Source organism: Daucus carota, chromosome 7 (genome assembly GCF_001625215.2).
Source record: "Daucus carota subsp. sativus chromosome 7, DH1 v3.0, whole genome shotgun sequence".
NCBI lineage: Eukaryota > Viridiplantae > Streptophyta > Magnoliopsida > Apiales > Apiaceae > Daucus > Daucus carota.
Genome location: NC_030387.2, coordinates 26,922,543 through 26,943,077, shown reverse-complemented (window position 1 = coordinate 26,943,077; position 20,535 = coordinate 26,922,543). Strand labels below are relative to the sequence as shown.

The 20,535-nt window shown below is 33.9% G+C and overlaps 3 protein-coding genes across 3 annotated transcripts; 1 reads left to right on the top strand and 2 right to left on the bottom strand.

Moving 5' to 3' along the window:
- Positions 1–3,100: 3,100 nt before the first annotated feature.
- LOC108193426 (protein TRIGALACTOSYLDIACYLGLYCEROL 4, chloroplastic) lies at positions 3,101–10,174 on the bottom strand. Its single transcript, XM_017360075.2, has 5 exons — positions 9,702–10,174; positions 7,921–8,155; positions 5,349–5,730; positions 3,914–4,230; positions 3,101–3,504 (listed from the first exon to the last, which is right to left on the bottom strand). The coding sequence occupies exons 1-5, from the start codon at positions 9,971–9,973 to the stop codon at positions 3,304–3,306; spliced, it is 1,407 nt and encodes a 468-aa protein (XP_017215564.1). The 5' UTR covers positions 9,974–10,174; the 3' UTR covers positions 3,101–3,303.
- A 1,865-nt stretch (positions 10,175–12,039) lies between these two features.
- On the top strand, positions 12,040–12,754 carry LOC108195332 (putative invertase inhibitor). Its single transcript, XM_017362292.2, has one exon. The coding sequence runs from the start codon at positions 12,080–12,082 to the stop codon at positions 12,659–12,661; it is 582 nt and encodes a 193-aa protein (XP_017217781.1). The 5' UTR covers positions 12,040–12,079; the 3' UTR covers positions 12,662–12,754.
- A 480-nt stretch (positions 12,755–13,234) lies between these two features.
- LOC108193553 (acyl carrier protein 1, mitochondrial) lies at positions 13,235–19,532 on the bottom strand. The gene is made up of 2 exons (XM_017360262.2): positions 19,218–19,532; positions 13,235–13,634 (listed from the first exon to the last, which is right to left on the bottom strand). The coding sequence occupies exons 1-2, from the start codon at positions 19,410–19,412 to the stop codon at positions 13,458–13,460; spliced, it is 372 nt and encodes a 123-aa protein (XP_017215751.1). The 5' UTR covers positions 19,413–19,532; the 3' UTR covers positions 13,235–13,457.
- Between the last annotated feature and the right edge of the window lie 1,003 nt (positions 19,533–20,535).

The window sequence follows — 20,535 nt, the reverse complement described above, 5'->3', positions numbered from 1 at the left end:
TAGTTGTACACAGCCAGCTGCTGTTGTTTACAGACCTTGCTCCATAGTTATTGAGCACATATCAAACTGGAAATTTTGTTAAATCTCATCTTAATGTAAATTCAATGCTATGTATTGGATTTAGTGTAGGATCAGAGATTTCATTATCTGTAAATGCTGTTTTTTTATCTGGAAAAAACATGGACACCATATCTCAAACACAATAATGAACAAGGTGGCTTTGAAACTAGAATAACAGAACAAGCAGTAAAAATATTATTTACATTGTTATCTCTGTAATCACCCTTTTCTTTTAGCAATCCTAGTAACACATCTGTACTGATTGGCCATATAGTTGCAGGAACAAAACACAGCAGTGTTGATGACATAACACAACTTATAACATATTGTAGCCTTGGTCACAGAGTTGTAAACTTCCATGGACGCTTGCTTCTTCTCTAGCCAGGTTCTATTCTTCTTCTCAGCCTTTTCCTCTCCAACCAACCTATAACTTCTTAGAAATCTCTGTCTACAGTTTTTACGGTAGTGATCATCGCTGTAATCGTCCTCCTGACTAAGCAGACGATCTAAGGATTTTTTTGACAGAGACGTTTCATGTGTTAAACCACGTTCTTTTTTCTCTTCTCCGATCAGCATTCTCAGAAACTCCTTATCTGCTGCTGCAGACCTATAGAGTTTGTTCAATTCTCGACCATTATCAGTCTCCTGCATTGTAGCTTTTCCTGCAATGTGTTATTTACTCTAATCTTTCGAAATATCTGACATGTATTATATAGACAAACGATAGAGTCTGCAATGCGGCAATGCCTAATGAGAATCTGAATGGTAAGTCCTTTGTCTTGTAGAAGAACATTAGGCGGTGTGTTTATTGTTAGTTACTCCTATATATATCTAGATTAGTAGAGATAATTACTCTTAATTATGCTCCTAATACGAACATGTCTCTCCTTTTCATACACGTTCTCTGTAATACACTTTCTTGGGATCTAAGTTTCCCTTTACTGGTTAAAAAATTATTGTTATTCTTACACGTCTCTTTGTGAAATAGAGGGACTATGCATATTTGCATGTTGGATTTTTAGTTAATAAATTATTCTTTTCCTGTTAAAATAAAATTAATTACTCATGTTTAATTTAACTTTTTGAGTATTGTGTGCGACTTGCGAGACCTAACGTATTTGTTTTAGATCAATCTTTTATCTACTATTTTCGACAATTATTATAAGAAAAATATGGGAAAATGCCGTAACTATAAAGTTTTTTTTTTTTTAACTAAAACGATAAACTGTTTTGTTTAAATTATATTTTTCATTATCATATAAATTAACACAAAATTTATAAGTTTTGCACCAACTTAAAGTTTAAATTGCGAAATTTTTATTTGATATAAATTTTGTTTAAAATAGCTATATTTAGATGTGAATTTTTTTAAACATTAAAATACTTTTAAAAAATTAAAAACATTTAAACGAAATAGAGAAAATGAAAATTTTGAATCTAAGTTTTAATTCGATATAAAAATTGAAATATTATGTTAAATATGATTATTATATTTTAATATTTCGATTTCTACTGTGCACAAGTGATTACATTCTAACTCTACTTTTTAGTCAGGTGTAAGATTTATATTAACTCCAATCTCGTGATGACACGCACAAAAAATTTTGCAATAAAAATCTTTCATCTAAATGAAAAATAATTTTTAGGAGTCTTGTAAAAAACAGTAATCAGCATTACTCGGTGAAGGCACTGTCTAGAAAATAACCCAGAGATTAATTGAATAATCAATGATTAGTTGAATCATTAATTGGAAATAATTTAATATTATTTTGAAAATAATATATATTTATCTTTTATATAATATAAATGTATAGTTTTATAACGTCAAAATGGTAAAAATTAATATATCACAAAAATATTATTTATTATCTGTACAACAAATATCATTAACAATTATATATGTATTTTTAAGTTATCACATAAAACATTACATCTTTTTATTAATAAAATAAAATTTTACTTTATATTTTTATAAATTTTAATTTGTATGTAATTAACGAAGTCTGATCCATTATACCAATTTTTAAACAATTAACCTGATTTTCAGCCGATTAAAAAAACAATTTCTATCCCGATTGACAATTAATCGAAAAGAAATCTGTCCAAACAGCAATCACACACAGATTAATTCCCATTAGTCACAAACTTTTAAAATACCGTTTGTTTGTGTGCCCCATCCCCATGAGTAAGCACTACAAACACCTCGAACCAATATCTCTTCAATGAAATTTTGTAATTTATCGAAGTTCGACACTTGATGACAATGGCACTTTTACCTTGCAGTTGCACAAGGATCTATTTTTAAGTGGGTGTTTGGCTAAGCTTCTTATAAGTGCTTCCGGGCTTCTTTTAGCACTTTAAGCAGCTTCTACTTTTTATGTGGTGTTTGGCAAAAATAAGCAGAAGTGCTTATTTTGGGTTTTTAAGCCAGAAGCTGGAAGCTAGACATGCTAGCTTTTTTTTAGCTTTTCCCGTGATTTGCATTTATTATGAAGTTTTAAAAATTTTAATATATAATAAAATTTATTTATTAATAAAGTTTTTAATATTTTAATAATTTGATTTTTTTTAAAATTTATACATTTAAATTACCAAACACTCAATTGACTTATAAGAAAAAGTTATTCAAACACTTTTAATAACTTATAAGTCAAGTTCACTTATCAATTATAATCCAATTCTTTATTTTAAGCAATAAGTCACACTTTTAAATTAAGCCAAACGCCCCCTAATATTTTTGTGTTAACATCTGCATGTACAGTAGGCCCGTTCATATTTTTGTCGTATCAGCTAAATCTGCTTACGTACCTTAATATTTTTCTTTTGTATAAAGATTTATACCCGGAAAGTATATTTTACAATGGAAATATCGATCAGTGACAAATTATGTTATATATACAAAAAGTACAGGGTAAATTATGTTTAAGAATCCTTTATGGAGCTTAAATTGAGTAAATAGAAAAATACACAAACAATTAAAATTCCTGCTTCATTTTCTTGGTAGTTAAAACAATATAGAAACTTTAAGTGGATATCAAAGTACCAACTAAAACCAATAAACCATTTAAAAACAAGGTGAATATAAGAACCATGTCATTTCACTTCTGAATATATGACTCTTAACAAAATTAAGCTGCCTACAACAAGCAATGGCCTAGAAAATTGGCTTCTCCTCTAGAACATGTTTCAAGAATGAAGAATGTAACCACTCGCTAAGCTTCAAAAATGAGTAACAGGACTATTTTAGAACTCAAATAACCGCAACTCAACCATACCCTCCTTTCGTTTTGGGGAGTACCATGCTACTACTTTACCCGAGCTCAGGAGTCTTAGGGAGTAATTCAAGCTGTAAATAGTATCTTCCAATCGTGGATCAATTTTCCTATGTGAAGATGACTCAAGTGAAAACTTGGAGTCTACTCGAAAGACAAGTGGCCCCAGAATCTGCAAAAGAGAAAACATGGTTCTTAAGGATGATGGCAATGAAACTTTCCACTCCAGACTCCAGAGGACACTTCTGAATACCATAATACGCGTAATATATCTATTCCACATTACGTACATTGTATAATAAACAAGCTTTAGAATGAAAAGTAGAACCAACCACGCAACTAACTAAAATATATTAAGCTTGAGCAGCTAACAAACAACTAACAAATGCCCAGAATTTCGAAAGCTTCAATGCAGAAAAGAAAAAAGAAAAAAGAATTCAACACAACAGTGGTTATAGTTGGAATTTATAGTTCACACAGATGCCAGATATATAAGGGAAAAAAAAAATTAATGCTGCACTATACATGCTCTATATGAAGTTTAAACTTAAGGCACGACATTAATATACGAATTCAAATACCTGCTGCTGAAGGATCAGATTGAGCCTGGGAGAAGACAGTGAGTTTTCCACTTTGTTACCAGTTGCTTTCCCAAAAATGTTGGAAGCTCTGGCTAAAGCAGAAGCTGACGATATATTCAGGCGAGCATCTATCCTACTGAGGTCCCCAAATGCCTTCCTAAATTTCCCAAGTTGGAAAGTACAGCAAACTGACCCAAACAAATCAGAATTGAGAGAAGTAGCTCGCTTAGCATCCAAAGAAGTGCTGCTCCCATCTTCTGATGACTCAACAGATGCAGAGCTCTTTCCTCTTGCGAACAAGGCACTGCAAGTACCACCTAATGCATAGAATAAAAATAAGTTATCAACATTTTCCGAGGAAACATAGATCCATATATCAAAGGCCCTACAATATAATAGATGATACAAATTAGCCAAAAAAAATAATATAATAATACACTTACTAATAAAATATATAAGATGTGGAAATTGATAATAAAATTTTGAGACTCTTAAAGATATTCGTTTAAGCATTAGTGATATTTCACTGCCATTTATCCTGCTTGTGAAACTAATACAATAATTCATGTAGCCTGATCATCTTATGAAGCTTTACAAACACTCAGACAGTGACAAGGAAAAGAGGAACCAAGTATTATGACCTGGTAGATTACTCGGGATTTCACAACTCCATCTAAAGTTAATGGGGCAATTTTCTTTAATAGAAAAAGTATTAGTTCTTATAGGCGATGTTCGTTCAGAATAGAAATTGGTTGCACAAGTTAATTTACTGATTACATGTTCTGTGTCATTTTTAGACTTCTGTCAACTATTTATGCTTAGTTCATTAACTCACATTTGTATACATGTCCTCAGTTCTGCATTATATGGTAACTAATAACTTGATCCTCTTTACAGCCAGAATTCTTGCCTAACCATCATCATACCTTTATTATTTTTACTATGTTGTGTAATAGTCCAGGAAATTACAAAAGACAGCAAATAAAAGTAGCTGCCTCTGAAGAGGTGACTGCCACTATTTGAGTATCCACCTCTATGAAGTCCAGAAAATTTAAGGGAAACATTACCCGGACTAGTTTTCTTCAAAAGGAATATGAGCATGTAAAGGATGCATCACTGCATAATTTTTTTGTGTGCAATAAAGATTTAACATTGGAACAGTAAATATGCCATGAAACTTATCTTTACATGGAATGTGGTAATATGCGTCAATAGGACTTTTGCTGTTCAGAGTAAATATCAAAAGTGCAACGATAACATGAAGTTTTGCAATATCACTCCAAGCAAAGAGGGGGCTCAACGACGGAAATTATTGCTACTATGAGTATTTATATATTGCTCTGCATTATACGGTTACTGTACATTACATACACCAAGAGGGAATGTATGTACTTGATAAGCACAAAAGTATATTTTTTAAGGCATGAAAGTGTACCAATAATTCCAGAAACGGCTAGATGAGGCTCCTTGAGTCGAACATCATATGCAGGCCTCCAGAGCTCTCCTCTTTTCGTCTTTACAATACAATCCTCTTTCTTTTCCCTAGCCCTCCAAATATCCCTGCTTTTCTCATAAGAAAAGGCAGCTTTTGCCGCTAATCCAGGCATTAGAGCAGGAGGTGCCTCATCGTCAAGGAGATTTTCAGCTAGAGGTTTTCCCCTGTTATTGTGTAGACCAAGACGATACCGAAGCCCAGATTCAGACACGACGGAGGCACAGTCTAAGGATATTGACTCAGGCACGTCCCAGTAATTTCCTTTCTGGTCCACAAACAGCTCAGGCCATGCTGCTTCCAAAGTAATATCATGATTAGGGAGCTGCCAGAATAGAAAGAAAATTAAGATCATCCTAAACAGCTGCAATTATAATATAAGTACAAAAGACCAGACAAATCTAATATATACAGATCAAAATGTAAGAATTCATATATATTGACCGTAAAGGCATTACTGGGTGATTATATAAGGAATTCAATGGAGTTACACTTCAAAACTTAAAATGTAGGATACTGAAATTGCATGCAATGTGTATAATCTGTTGCCAGCATATACACTATAGCTCTCTTCACCTCTCCCTAATACAAACGGTATAATCATGGGCACAAGATAACGCTTATGCATGTACGCCGTATATATAGGCAGGTTTGGCGCCGTATCTACAAAAATCATACTTGTCAATTATCGGGAAAGGAAAATTTAATGGGATCTAGAATTTTCCTTTTCTTAATAATATGACCAGCCAGCCTAACCATCTTTAAAATCGCTTCAGATTTAAGACACAACTTGCGAATATATGTAAAGTTTTAAGCATTTTGGCTTCAAATTCTATGAAACCTAGAGCACAAAGTTTAATGCAGACGGAGGAACATCTGCATAAATATTTTTGAAGAGTACTACAGTATATTATTAAAATAATAAACATGACTATGGATTATAAAATATCAATACAAACACAGGCTCCATGTATTGCTACTATTAGGGGTGTCAAACGGATACGGATTTGCCCATATCCGTATCCGTATCCGCTTACTCAAAATCGGATCCGGATCCGGATACGCAAATTTTAGAATAAAAAGATCCGTATCCGTATCCGGCCGGATATTATCCGGATACGGATAATATCCGTATCCGCTTTTTCAAACATCACCAAAAATTAAATATACATTCTGAGATTAATTAAAAAAACATATTTTGAACCGTTCAACAGCATATGTATACCCAATCAGAAATTAATAACATACTTCAACAGAAGTTTGGGCATTCAGGCCAAATATTTCGAACAAAATATTAATTTTAACAACTTAAAATCACAAAACAACACTATTTGCAACAATTTTTAAAAAGAAAAAGTTTGATGAAGATAGTTCCATTTTCTCCATTTGCAAGATACTTAATGTTTCTTTTTTATTTTAAATATTAATTCTTTTTCAAAATTTATATGATAAAATAAAAAATATAAGTAAATAATAAATTTATATAAATATTATTATATACATATAATAATAATTTCGGATACGGATATTTTCGGATACGGATTCGCCTATATCCATATCCGTATCCGCAAACCCCGGATTCGAATACGGATAATATCCGTTTTATTCCGGATACGGATTATATCCGCTTTTTCCCGGATACGGTAACGGATTTTTCGGATTTTTTTGACAGCCCTAGCTACTATAATTCGTAAGGTGAAGTCTAGATATTTGAAAGCTTAGAGAGCGAATCATGAAGTCTCTATAAGTAGTATGCATGCAGCATCTCTTGGAAAGTTGCAACAAACTTTGCACCAATTATATAAAGCAACTAGCAACAGTTTCATTGGTTCAATTTATAAAGCTTGATTTCGCATCACACTACAAATACTAGTCAAGGAAAAGAAGCCACTGATTACAAACAAAAAAACATCAAAAGAGTGTTGAAACAAGGGAATAGGGCAAATTAGTTTCTATATTGCTATTTACAAGTGCCATCGCTGAAGCAAGTGGCATTATGTTATATTCAGACATAATAGGCAGAGCTATAGGAATTGCAACCCGCCTATTAAGGTGGCACAAAAAGAATTGCACAGGAAGAAATATATATACTATCTACTTTGACACACACTGCTGGCTTACTCTTCAATGTCATGTAGATTTATCCATTTATAAAGTGAAAACCCTATTACTAGAGTAATAGCGAACCCCAAGATTAATCCATTTCAACAATAGTTCTTTTAATGATGACACAGTAGCTGAACTGTATCTTAAAGACATCAATCACCATTATCCTACTAAAGTTCAACTAATACAATATAGAAGTAAACCTAATTAGTGTGGCAGGGTGAGAACGGGATGGGGGAAACAAGAACATATAAAAAAGGATCATATGGCAATATTTAAATATAGGAACATTCCTTTACAAGAAAAATATGCCTAACAAAAAGAAGAGAACACAACACATGTACACGCTACCAGTACAGCTGTACAGGTAACCCCATAAGAGATCAATAAAGTTAGGAACTGTGCTTGCCTTATGAAAGAGCATGGCCTTTGTGCTGCGTTTCTTCTTTTCACCTTGCCCTTCAGTGCTCAAGAATACTGAAGTTCTGGGTGTCACAGCTAGCTGTGAGCACAATGCGATGGAATAAAGTGACTTATCCAAGAGTCTCTTTGGAATATCTTTATATGCTTCGGACTCTGATCCATCTCTATCAATAGCTGCTACTAGCTTCTTTGGACGAATCTGCCCAACTAACCCAATCCACCTGAACATAATAAATGCTAAGACACAAGCTTTCAAGTTCTAGAAGAAGAATTTGCAAGCACATGTTGGCGAGTGGTGTGCCAAGTAAAAGAACAATACTCTAACCAATAGACTATGTTTCTCAAATTTTATTCTTTGAATTGGGATAAAAAATTTCATCAATCATGAGTGAAGGAAAAACATTTATTTGTTAGTGATTGAAGGATAAAGAATTTGTTTTGCGGTGCAACGCAAAAAAATCACAAAAAGACCAGGGTCAATTCTATTACAAAAAATAAATGTAGGTATATCAGCACTATATTCTAGTACTAGATAATTCAACAAAAAAACCCCACATAAACTTTCAGGGCAAACAAATCATCTTCAGAGGCCTCCAGTTATGACATGCTCAACTTAAAATGCCTGAACAAAGATATAAATAACATTCAAAAAAAAATCCCTTTCATTTCTTTCTATTAGAAATTTAGAATACATTCATAAAGAAACAGAATCTCAAAACAATCGACCCTAGACACATGTATATTATCATACAATGCTCCTAGTAAATCCAAAGGCAGAGGTACAACAATCTGACAAAGGTGCCCAACATATATGTATAAAATAATAGCAAAAATTTAAAATATTGCAATCATAAATTAACAAACAATCATCTCAACTTATCTTCTTTAACCAACTGTCTCACAGTTCCACAAGTAACAAAGTATTAGATCACAATTTCACCCCTCAAAGCAACATTATTTTAATCAAAGTATAAAACAAGAGTGGATATTAATCGCACAACACACACACACACACACACCCTGACGCGTACTAACACAAAATCATACAACCAACCACCTATTTGAGTTCTCCATTATAAAAACAAAATTCAGAGCAATCAGCCTTATAACCAGTACAAATGATCAGAACGCTCATACTCAAGGTACAACAAATGCAACCTAGACAATATATCACAAGGCCATCAGTACAGACATTTGTAGATTTGTACCATAAATACAACCTTGCGATCAAAATATCATGCTATCAATTCTTGAAGTCCATTATTACGTCGATAGTTCAAGAATCCCACAAATAAAAAGCTATTGGGTTACAAAGTTAACCCTGAAAACAACACTATGATTAATCATACAAAGAAGTTTTCTTTACGACCAATTTCAAAATTTAAACCCGCAAAACCCCATTAAATTCACTAAAAAAAACACGGGGTCTTCCAATAAAAACAAAAAAGAAAGAAAGGGCATTACCAATTAAAAGAAACAGTCTGAAAGAGAAGAGACGTTCGTAGTTATGTACCATAAATACCACCTTGCTATTAAAATACCATGCTATCAATTCTCAAAGTCCATTATTTCGCCAACAATTCAAGAACCCCACAAGTAAAAAGCTACTGGGTTACATTATCAACCCTCAAAACAACACTATTATAATCATACAAACATGTTTTCTTTACTGCTAATTTCCAAAATTAAACCCACAAAACACCATTTAAACCACTCAAACAAACATGGGTGCTTCCAATAAAAACAAAAAGGAAGAAAGGGCAGTACCAATTAGAAGAAACAGTCTTGAAGAGCAGAGACTGCAGTGAAAAGTGGCCCAAATCTTTATTAAGAGGTGGAGAATAAGCAGGAATAATACCAAGAGGAAACCCATTACGCAAAAAAGAAAGCTGCTGAATCCTGAGGGCTCGACTGGCTCTAGTCCCATCAAGTGGCATTGATTCGCCAGGCACAGCTCGAGCCGACCCATGAAGGCTTTGTGGGGTTGCTATGTTTAGGTCCCAATACTCTGAATCCATGGCCGTCCGAAGGTAAGCCATTTCTGCAGGCCTGATTACACACAGTGTGTGTTGTGTGCGTGTTTCTTGGTGCCTTATCTGTGAGAAATGAGTTTGATACAATATTGGATTCTGATACTGATATTTGAAACTTTAATTCTAAAACATGATTTAATATTGGATTCTGATACTGTTCTCGGGTGAGCCAGGTTCGGTGTCCCGGGACAACAGAGGATATGCCCGCCACTTGCGCTATCCAATCGTGCTCAAACTTATTATGTTGATTGAAAGAAAAGAATGAGTAAAAAAATAAAAGTAACCAAAAAGAAATATTTTTTGCATACTATTACGCTCCCGAATTTGAAGCGAATGATTTATATTTTGTACACGCGCTCTCTCACAGGTAAACATATTCACTTGCGCAAAAATTATTAGAAGACAACTTCGTACAGAAAATGTAAGAGACAATAATATACAACGAGATTTAAACCTGATCTAGGGTCTTCAGAAAGCAAAATACTATATAATATCTCATTCAAACATTAATTACGTGGTTGACGATTGATGCAAATTCATGTTAAATTCTACGAAATACCCAATAAAACTCAGCAATATAAATAAGGGCCCGTCTAACCTGTGCCCGGGGCACAGGTTTAGAACATTTAATGTACATAGTTTTCATAGCACTGATATCATAAGTAATGCATTAAGTACTTATCAGAAAATTCAAACATTCATGTCTATCAAGAAATTTTGATATTTTATTTATTTTTATATTGTATAATATTTTTATTATTTATATTTTTAATAATAATAAAATAATTATAATTATAAAATAAATATTAAATATTAAATTGGTTGATTTTAGTTAGGAGGCTTATTTTAATTAGAAAATTAGTGTATATGCAGGGGGGGCTTGTTATTATTTTGTGGGATAAAATTAATTAAAAGTTGTTTTATATTCGATTAAAATTTGATAAAAAGATTATTTTATGTTCTCCCGTATCTTTCAAAATAAAATAATATTTTATTATAAATATAAAATTTTGAAAGATGAATTAAAAATAAATATATAGTAAGAGTTTGAATCATTATAATGTATACACTGATACTTATGCAGGTCAAAGTATATTTAATGATAGCAATTTATGACTTATCCTGTACCCAGGTCAAAGTATATTTAATGATAGCAGTATATTTAATGATAGCAATTTATGACTTATCCTGTGCCCTGAGTGCACAGGTTAGACACTCCGTATAAATAATGAGAGCCTTGAAAAATTAAGTTGAAAAAAAATAGTAAGTGACAAACATGTAGTTTCTCGACATAATACCATAACAGCAAACTAATAACCGGATGCAGGGATATGCATCTGACTTTATTTTACTTACTAAGATTAGCTGATGAATCGAATACATGATACATTACTCATATATAATTATCCAGACTCCATTTAAATCCACTCGAGATCGATCTTGTTCCCAAAACACTACACTTGATATCATTCTATATTGATTTGTATATAATTTATATTTTTATTATTTATATCAGAGTAGGAGCACTGTTCATAAATCAAACAAGAAATCTGGATTTTAAGCCAAACACTAAAGTAATGCAACTTGCTAGCATTCTGGTACAAGTTAGCTAAAATACAAACAAACTTAAAAATGAATAACTGAATGGATTTCATGTAGTAATCTAAAGATGTGTAGGCTCTTTCAGTTGGGATTTCCCCCCTTACTCTGCGCTTTTAAAGGGTCTTTGTGCCATAAAATTTGTGATCACTCTGTTTTCTGGTCCTTTATTGGACATGGTGTTCAAGACTATTTAAATTCGAGATTTATCAAATAAATTATCTAAACATGAACATAAATATAATTATGCCATGCTGAATCACATGAATCATGATGAATGGACCTCCAATAATGTTGATTAGGACCTTCAACTTCATGTTTAAATTTTCAGATTTGTTTTTCTAAATATCTGACGGTGTCACATTATAATCCAGAGCATGATATTTTAATATTTTCTTTTTAAAAAAAACTTTAGCATTATTCTAATCTACACCAACCATCCCCCCTCAACTATATAATCCTACTAGCAAGGAAACATGGAACAAATCAAAACTACCCTCACAACTCACCATAATGTTGTCAAGATATTACATCTCATCATTCTTTTTTCTCTCCACACTCATCCTCTCTTTTCTCCCTCACTCCACCTCACAAACCCTGATCCAAAACACATGCAAGACCTGCTCTGATGAGGATCCCAACGTCCCCTACGGCTTCTGCACCACGTCGCTCTTCGCGGCCCCAGCCAGCCGCTGTGCAAGCCTCAAGGGCCTAGGCATGATCTCCATAAGGCTCACAAGGTACAACTTGACAGACACCAGATGCCATATCAAACAGCTGTTGCTCAACAAGAAACTTGACAAGTACGTGAGATCGTGTCTGGAAACATGCTTCGAGCTCTACGATGATGCCCTGCCATCGATCAAAATGGCCATGAAATCTTACTCTAACAAGAAGTTTTATGATGCTAATGTGCAAGTGAGTGGAGTCATGAACGCGGCCACCACTTGTGAAGATGGATTTCTTGAGAGAAAAGGAGTTGTTTCGCCGCTAAGCCAGAGGAACAATGCCACTTTTCAGTTATCTGCCATTGTTCTTTATGTTATCAATGCTGTTCAGATCAGTTCATCAAATTCATCTTCAGAATTGTGCTAATTATGTGTACTGTAAATGTGATAGTTATTAACTTTTTCATCACTTTGTTGATGGGTACATTTGGCGATGAATATGAAGACACGTTCTTGGATCTATGAGCCTTGTCGTTCCTCTTTGGTCTGTTTGTTCATGACATGTCTAGGAATCAGACAAGATATATAAATTCGAGTAACAATTCATATTTCTTGGAGTAATAGTAATTTATACGAAATTATTTCATTCATTAAATTAGGACCATACCGAAAGTACCCTCTGTTTTCAATGACATTGTCGGCAAAGGTTTAAATCATGGGAAATGTTAACAAAAGCTAAGGGCCCTTAGATTTTGTAGGTATGTGTACATTTTAATGACATGATAGACACCTGCACAAGAGATTCATCATGTATAAATCAATTAAAACTATTATGAATGACCTGTGGAAACTTAATCCAAACTTTAGTAAGTAGTTTGTTTAAAAGCAAGTTTAGTGGAAGAGTGACTTCTAATTAACTTTTGTCTTCCACTTGTACTAGAGAGCTAAACTTACTGTGAGCTTCTTCGATAGAAGTAGGAAGGTGAAAGCAACACGAACATTCAGAAACAGGAACGATAATTTATTACTTATTGATGGAGCTGAGCAATGCAAGAAGTCCATCCAAATTAGAATTCAAAAGTTGATGATTGTTAATCCTTTGAGGATCAATTCATATCAACTACCCATTAGTTGGAACAAACACACAGCAAGACAAACTATGCGTGCATAGTGCCATAACAAAAAAAACAGGACAGTTTCTGGAACAAAGATATTTTGTGAATTTAACTAGACATTGGATGATTATAGATGTACTCAATTGCAAGTCCACAAGAGTCTATCTTATCGGCTTCCTTATCTGGAATCTCCAGCTTGAATTCCTCCTCCAGAGCCATGACAATCTCCACGGTGTCTAAGCTATCCAAACCAAGATCCTTTTGAAAATGAACTTCAGGTGTCACCTGCATATAATTGCATGAGGAATTTATGAGGTCGACAATAGCATAGTTCTGATGGCATAAATTTTTAATGAAATAGGAACCCATTCCAAAATAATTATACTAATTACTAGGCAAATATAGCAGTCACTTTCATTTCTGCGACTTGAAGACAAAATGAACATTACAAGAGCCATCACATCACATTTACTGTTACAGGGTTTCCCTAAATTTCTAAGTTTCGGTTTTCATACCAAGGCCCAGTCCCCATTTCTGTTTTAAGATTAGGATCTTATACTTGTATGAGAGTAAAATTTGTTGCATTCCGTTAATTTTTGTCAAACCAGAATTCTTGACTCAACAATTTTCACTCTCACATATCAACTCCCATGTTGTTAATAATAATCTTGGCATGGTCTGCTTGTGGCTAGCAACTGCCACTTGATCAAAAGCTTGTGGCGTCCACCACAATATCAATAGTTTGGAAAAGCCAAGATGATAAACTTGTAACAGTGAAACACTTGGTGGCAAGAGAGCTCCTTTCATTTGTGACTGGTAGATGTGTCGCAAGCCCGCAGTAAAGAGGGGGGAACAGGAGGAAAGAATTAAGGCAATAAATTCATCGGGCAAAAGAACAGCGGGTCTTGGCCTTTTGGGACAGTTAATTGGCACAGCTGAATTCCAAGTAGGTCAGTGCCTTTAAATGAGTCTTAACTGTCAATGATGTGTGTTGGTCATGAGTGTAGTACAATGCCCTTCAACACTACTAATGAAAATTATACTAATATAGTGCCAATTGTGCATGTCGGTCTATTACTTTCCTACTTCCCAAGCAAAATATCATATCAGCTGGGTAAGTATATAAAAATCGTATAAAGTATAAACTTATGAAAGGTTCGGAAACCATCTGCTAAGAAAATTTTAAAATAATTAAAATATTCAATGCACTCTCATATAGTCGGGCGACATTAGGTATAGGTAGAGTTGTTGGAACCAAGGACAGTATTAAATTCTACCATGTAAATTGTACATGAAATTAATTAGCAACAGATATATTTACATACATACGTATGTAATTTAAATAAGACGACCACCAACTTTCCGGTCTAAACTAAAGCTACCTATACCACATGGGATAAAAAGTCGTGTACTTTAATTAGTGACCAACTATAAGCTCTGCATTTTTCGTCAACAAAGAGTAAAGGGCAACAAAAATATAGAAATTCCTCCAAAGATCGCAAAACATTAACACAAATGAGATCACTTTTGCTAAACCGGCTCTTTAATCAAACAGTGGTGATATACTTGTTGCCATTGTCACAAGTGTTACCCAAACAAGTGGAAAGTATACACAAAATTGGAGAGATCAGGAAGAGATGATTATATGTAGTTAACTTAAGGGTCGTATCTTTTATCTTGTGCCAATAAAACATTTCTCTATATAAATCTTTTTTCCAATTTTTCATCTTTCAGTAGCTAACAGAAAACAGGGCAGGTATCTGAAACAGCTACAACATTATAGAATGAGCACTCTGCGTGAGGAGATCATTAGCTAATCAATAATCATACATTTGGTTTCTCCTTCGATTGATATCTGAGTATATTCGGGGTCTGTTCACTTCACAATGCAGTATAAACATATAGTATTCACCATTTTCTCCAACTTTAATTGGTCAACTGATTTATACATTCACCCATGACAAAATATGACAAACGTCTGATCAGACAAGATGGTAGATAAAGATACCAACAGTAGGGCTGTATGTTCAATCCACTTAACCGCAATAAATCCACATTTTGTGGATAACAGCAAAATGTGGGCGGCTGAGAATCGAATTTTATATGACCGTTTTTTGAGGTTTGGTTGTGGATTCAACTTCTTAAAAACCGCAAAAGTCAAACCCCAACCTCACTTTACATATAAATAAATATATTTTAATTTAGTAACTGCATAATTATATATAAATAAGGGGGCGTTTGGAGTGAGTGGAATGGGAATGGGAATGGGGGGTATGGAATGGGTATCCCAAGGGGAGTGTAAAAAGTGATTTACCCTCCAAGTGGGATTGGGGTTCCCATTCCATGTCACAAAATTGTTAATCCAAATACCAACAAATGGGTTTGAGGTTCCGATTCCCTCATTAACTATACTGTACCATTCAGTTTGACTCTCATAACCATGAACCAAACGCCTCCTAAATAATTATAACTATACTGTACCATTCAGTTTGACTCTCATAAGTTCTGCATTACTACAGATTTATATTATTTTCTCAGCAAGCTCATAAATTCAGGCAAGTTATCTTTTTCCAGCTATATAATTAATTATATATTATATATATATATAATTATATATTATATATGTATGTAGTGGTTGAACGGCAAAGTCGAACTACAAAAACCGCAATTTCCAGGGTAAATTAGGGTGGATGGAGATTGTGAAAAACCGCAAGTTGCAGCTTGGTTCGATTTTTACCCTTTAACCGCACGAAACCAAACCGCGCACACCCCAAACCAACAGCATCCATCATTGTATCAATATACACTAGCTTGGACGATTTTGCATTAATTCTTTCTTCAGATGTTAATCTAACAAACTTATCTGTCCAATGGTACATGAGGAAACCTATGTTGGACTGATCTAAAACCACCAAAAAAAAAAGGAATAATAAATAAATAAATATTGCTACTAAGTACTGTCAACCAAAATCTATCACCTTTACTAGAAAGAGCCAAAATCCCACAAGGAACCCCAATTTCATACGAAGATCATAATCATTAAAACCATTGAATGAACAAAGTATATAAGCCATTATAATTAACCTAAATATTTATAATTATCTGATAAGATAACTTCTTAATTATACACTAGCATTTTCCACTTCTCAGTTCAGTGGTATTAGAGATATAAAAGTAGATGATTGTTAATATAATAGGTCAGAAATAAAATCTCTATTATTAGCTTGTCTAGAGTAGGAGCTGGTTAAATGTTACGTTACATTGGAAATGTTAATATATCTACAAGCATAGGCTCCTTTATATAGTGTATACCCTACTCGTTCTTCTGTAATTACAATGATGATCAATATAATTACCTACTTTCTTCTTTTTTATCTCTAGCCATTTACTCTATAATCTTCATGTTATGAAGATGGTCATGGTAATATAGCTCTCTCCATTCCTTGATAGATACACAAGTCTTTCATTTGTTCAACTGTTCACAATAAAACTCCAGCTCCATCAATGGTGGCATACTGGCATCATATTCAGCGGATAAGATAAGAAGTTCATCCGATAATTCTTCATTTCTATTATCGATTATTGGATCGATTAATGCTAATTACATGGTTCAAATATCCTGCTAGGCTAATTTTTAACCATTAATCAGCCCTTGTGATGCCTAGTTCAGCCCGAACTAGCAGCACTGTAATCCGCCCTTCGCCTGTGCACAGCGTTAACAATGGACATATCTATGTATATTAATGCATATGATTGAAACATATACCCTACAAACGATTTCATGAATAATCCCTTATCTTTTATTGCTCAATATCAATACATAGATCTTAGATCTTTCGACCCAATGTTTACAATAATTTCATTCTTTGCCTAGCAATCTGCGCCTATTACTATAAACAACTCTATGCGACTCAATGCTCAATTACATACGCCTGCCATCTATTTATAAGGTCTGACATGTTGGATCCCAGCTAGAATTCTTTTCGTGCATCCAATTATGAATTAGCTCTGGCGCTCTCAGCACCTGATTCCTACTCGGGCTAGATGTAAGGCAGAGCGCCCCATCCAGCATTCAAATCTGATACTCCTTTAGTAACTCGGCTCAGCTACCACTAATGGTAGGATCTTTAGCTTTGTCGGCCAAAATGAAAATAGGGCAAGTTGATGGCTCCGTACCATCTGTATGCAATATTTTCACACAAATCTCCCTAAGATTTTTTAATTGAGAAGAGAGACTGCCTTAATTCAGCAAGGAAATTTGTCAATTACCTCATATTTTACTAAGTTTAGAACCCTAATTGCTGACATTAATTATCTATCTAATACCTAGAGGTGTTTGTATGAACACCAACCAGCTGTGACGATATGAATTTCTCGTAAAACTAAGTCCCTTTCTAACAGGTTCAGGTAACCGATTTACTGCTGTTAGAGGTCAACTCTTATTAGAAGCGCCATTCCGAACTTGAATCAAGCTTTCTTACTTTTCCTGCAAGAGGAATCTCAAAAAAAATTTGCAACCAATGCCTACGGTCATAACACAGAAAAAATGGCCATAAATACAGCTATGCTCCCACTTCCAGGACCAAACCTAGAAACGCTGCACCTAACTAATTAAAAGGAAATGCTAACGAATCAACATACAGTGATTACTGTCATGACACAGGTCAGACTAGAGAAATTAATAGTTAATAACCAAACCAAATAGTCTTGGACATGCAGGCATCAAGGACATTTTTCTATTATCCTTCCCAATGGACAGCACCAACCTACATCTCAGAGACAGTGGAAAAGACTCTGGTGTCTCTTCTATTCCTAAACCACAAAGTCAACAGTTACCTAGAATGATTCGATATAGCTGATAGCCTGGAAAAAAACTTGGACATGTAGCTCTCAGCTAAATGCTATCTCTGACTCTGTTTTTATGCAGGTAAATACAACTCATTTACTTCAGTAGTGATAGCTAATTCCATTCACTTCTCTCATAATCTAGACTCTAAGACGTTTCAGGACCTACTAATAGTATTACATTCATTATAACACTTCTTCAGAATGCTTATTCTATAGATTCTGAATCATATTACATCTTCCTAATCGCTTGAAAGGGCCTACACTCATATGAATAATTTATCTTGTTTCATATACCTCTCCACAACAACAGCTATCCGCTCTTTAAATCACTTAATCACAAAGCATACAGAAACTGATTGCCATATGATAAGCAAGAATTTCAACAAGGCGTCATCACCACAGTTCATCTTCCTACCACTGCACAAACAACTGCTATGTCCCTAATGCAATTGGCTCTATTCTTCTTCGTCAATTTATCTCCAAGTCAAATGTTTGTGACATTCTCCAACCATCTGCCTTAAGCGGGGTTCTAATAAGCTAGCTCAGACATAATATCTATAAGTAGTCTACGTAGATGAGACTTAAGAGTGGGCCAGTCGGTTGTAAAGTAGTACACCTACATAGTAGCCTCTTACACATATACTCCCTTTGACTAATTACTCAATCACTCTACCATCTTCATGCTACGAAGATGGAAACCAACCTCACAAAACTAGTCACCATAAGCAACAACGATATCTCGCTCCACGTAAATCAACCACACATTCAATTAAACTAATCAATTTTTTAATCCATATATACTTAAATCACATATATCTCCAGCTATACAACAAGATGAAACACGAGTAGACGAAACACAGTCGTCAATTCAGCTAGTACCACACATCACAACACATTGTCTTATATATATAAAATAAATTGGGGCTTTACTAGGCAAAAAACAAGAATTAAGATGCAAATATCGAACATATAAAGATATAAATAGAAGTAATCAATTTAATATGGAAAAGTGAAAAGGACCTTAGAGGGATCGATCTTGGGGTGACATTTGACCACTTCGAGAACTCTGTCAATAACCTGATTCTTATCGAGATGGTCGTCGCCGTGAGATGACATTGATCGGACGGTCCAGAGCTTTGAGCCATTTAGGGCTAGGGTTTGAGATGCAGGAACTCGAAAGTGGCTAATAATGGCTGCCCTTAGTGAAGAAGCCATTTGGGTGTACAATTAGCGGCTACTTTGTGCCTGAAATGTAAATATCTAAGGCCAATTCTTCAGTGGTCAGTACTCTTGTTATATAGCCGTCGCTTCCAATTTTGATGTTCCTCAGCTGATTTTATAATTTTTTTATAAGTTTATGGAAGTATTTAATTTGGATTTGAAATTTTTTTTAATGAAATTTGATGCTATTTAATTCAAATTCAAAATATATATCAAAATCTGGAGTTGTTTAATTGAAAGTTCAAGTTATGTTATAAGATCTCAGTATCTCATGATATTTAATCAAAATTTTAAATCATGTCTAAACTCCATTGAAATCTGATCGTATTCAAATATCGATAGATTTTTTGGAATTTTATAAAATGTTGGATTTTGTTAAATTTTTTAGTTTATTTTAAGTTTGAAATCCCATCATAATTCATGGGATTTCGAAGCATTTTGCTTAAATCATAAAGGAATATATCAACTCTACGACATTTATCAAGAACCCGCATAAAATGAAATCGCATGCAATCGATTGAAATTCATAAATTAATAATTCATGAAAATTTTAGTTAAATACCTCTTTATTTTTAAATTATTCTCCGAATGAGTCAGTTTTTCACTGGAAGACACGATAACTTCCGTGCATTTGCATCAAAACAATTGAGAATCACCTAGTACCTAGAGGGCTTTTTCCGCCGGTAATATATGAAATGTGTAGAGACACGCCTCTATATATATATATATATATATATATAGGCACTTACTCAAATGAGAACTTTCTTAAAATGAGAACCGTGAGAACTTTTTTAATTTATCAATATCTCATTCATTTGAAGGGCCCCGCCAGGGGCACCTTCACAAAAAATGTATATCATTAAGGTCTCCACCTAGCTAGCCGAAAAAAAAAATTCACTGATGACGTGGCAGTGGGCTTTTTTTTTTAATTTTTTTTGATTTTTTTTTTTTTGACTAGCTAGGAAGATACTAGTTTTATATACATTTTTTATATTGGGTACCCACTAGTTTGATGTATAAATTAGCCAAAATATGATAAATTAAGGAAGTTCTCACGGTTCTCATTTTAAGAAATTCTCACTGGAGTAACCCTATATATATATATATATATATATAT

Bases quoted from the DNA above. Each gene is read 5' to 3' on its own strand.
- LOC108195332 (XM_017362292.2), top strand. From the start codon at position 12,080: ATGTTGTCAAGATATTACATCTCATCATTCTTTTTTCTCTCCACACTC.
- LOC108193553 (XM_017360262.2), bottom strand. From the start codon at position 19,412: ATGGCTTCTTCACTAAGGGCAGCCATTATTAGCCACTTTCGAGTTCCT. The intron at 13,635-19,217 runs GTCCTTTTCACT...AATTATATGCAG, and splicing joins CCAAGATCGATCCCTCTAAG to GTGACACCTGAAGTTCATTT.
- LOC108193426 (XM_017360075.2), bottom strand. From the start codon at position 9,973: ATGGCTTACCTTCGGACGGCCATGGATTCAGAGTATTGGGACCTAAAC. The intron at 8,156-9,701 runs GTACTGCCCTTT...TATTATGTTCAG, and splicing joins AAGACTGTTTCTTCTAATTG to GTGGATTGGGTTAGTTGGGC. The intron at 3,505-3,913 runs GTATTTGAATTC...TCTCTTTTGCAG, and splicing joins ATCTGATCCTTCAGCAGCAG to ATTCTGGGGCCACTTGTCTT.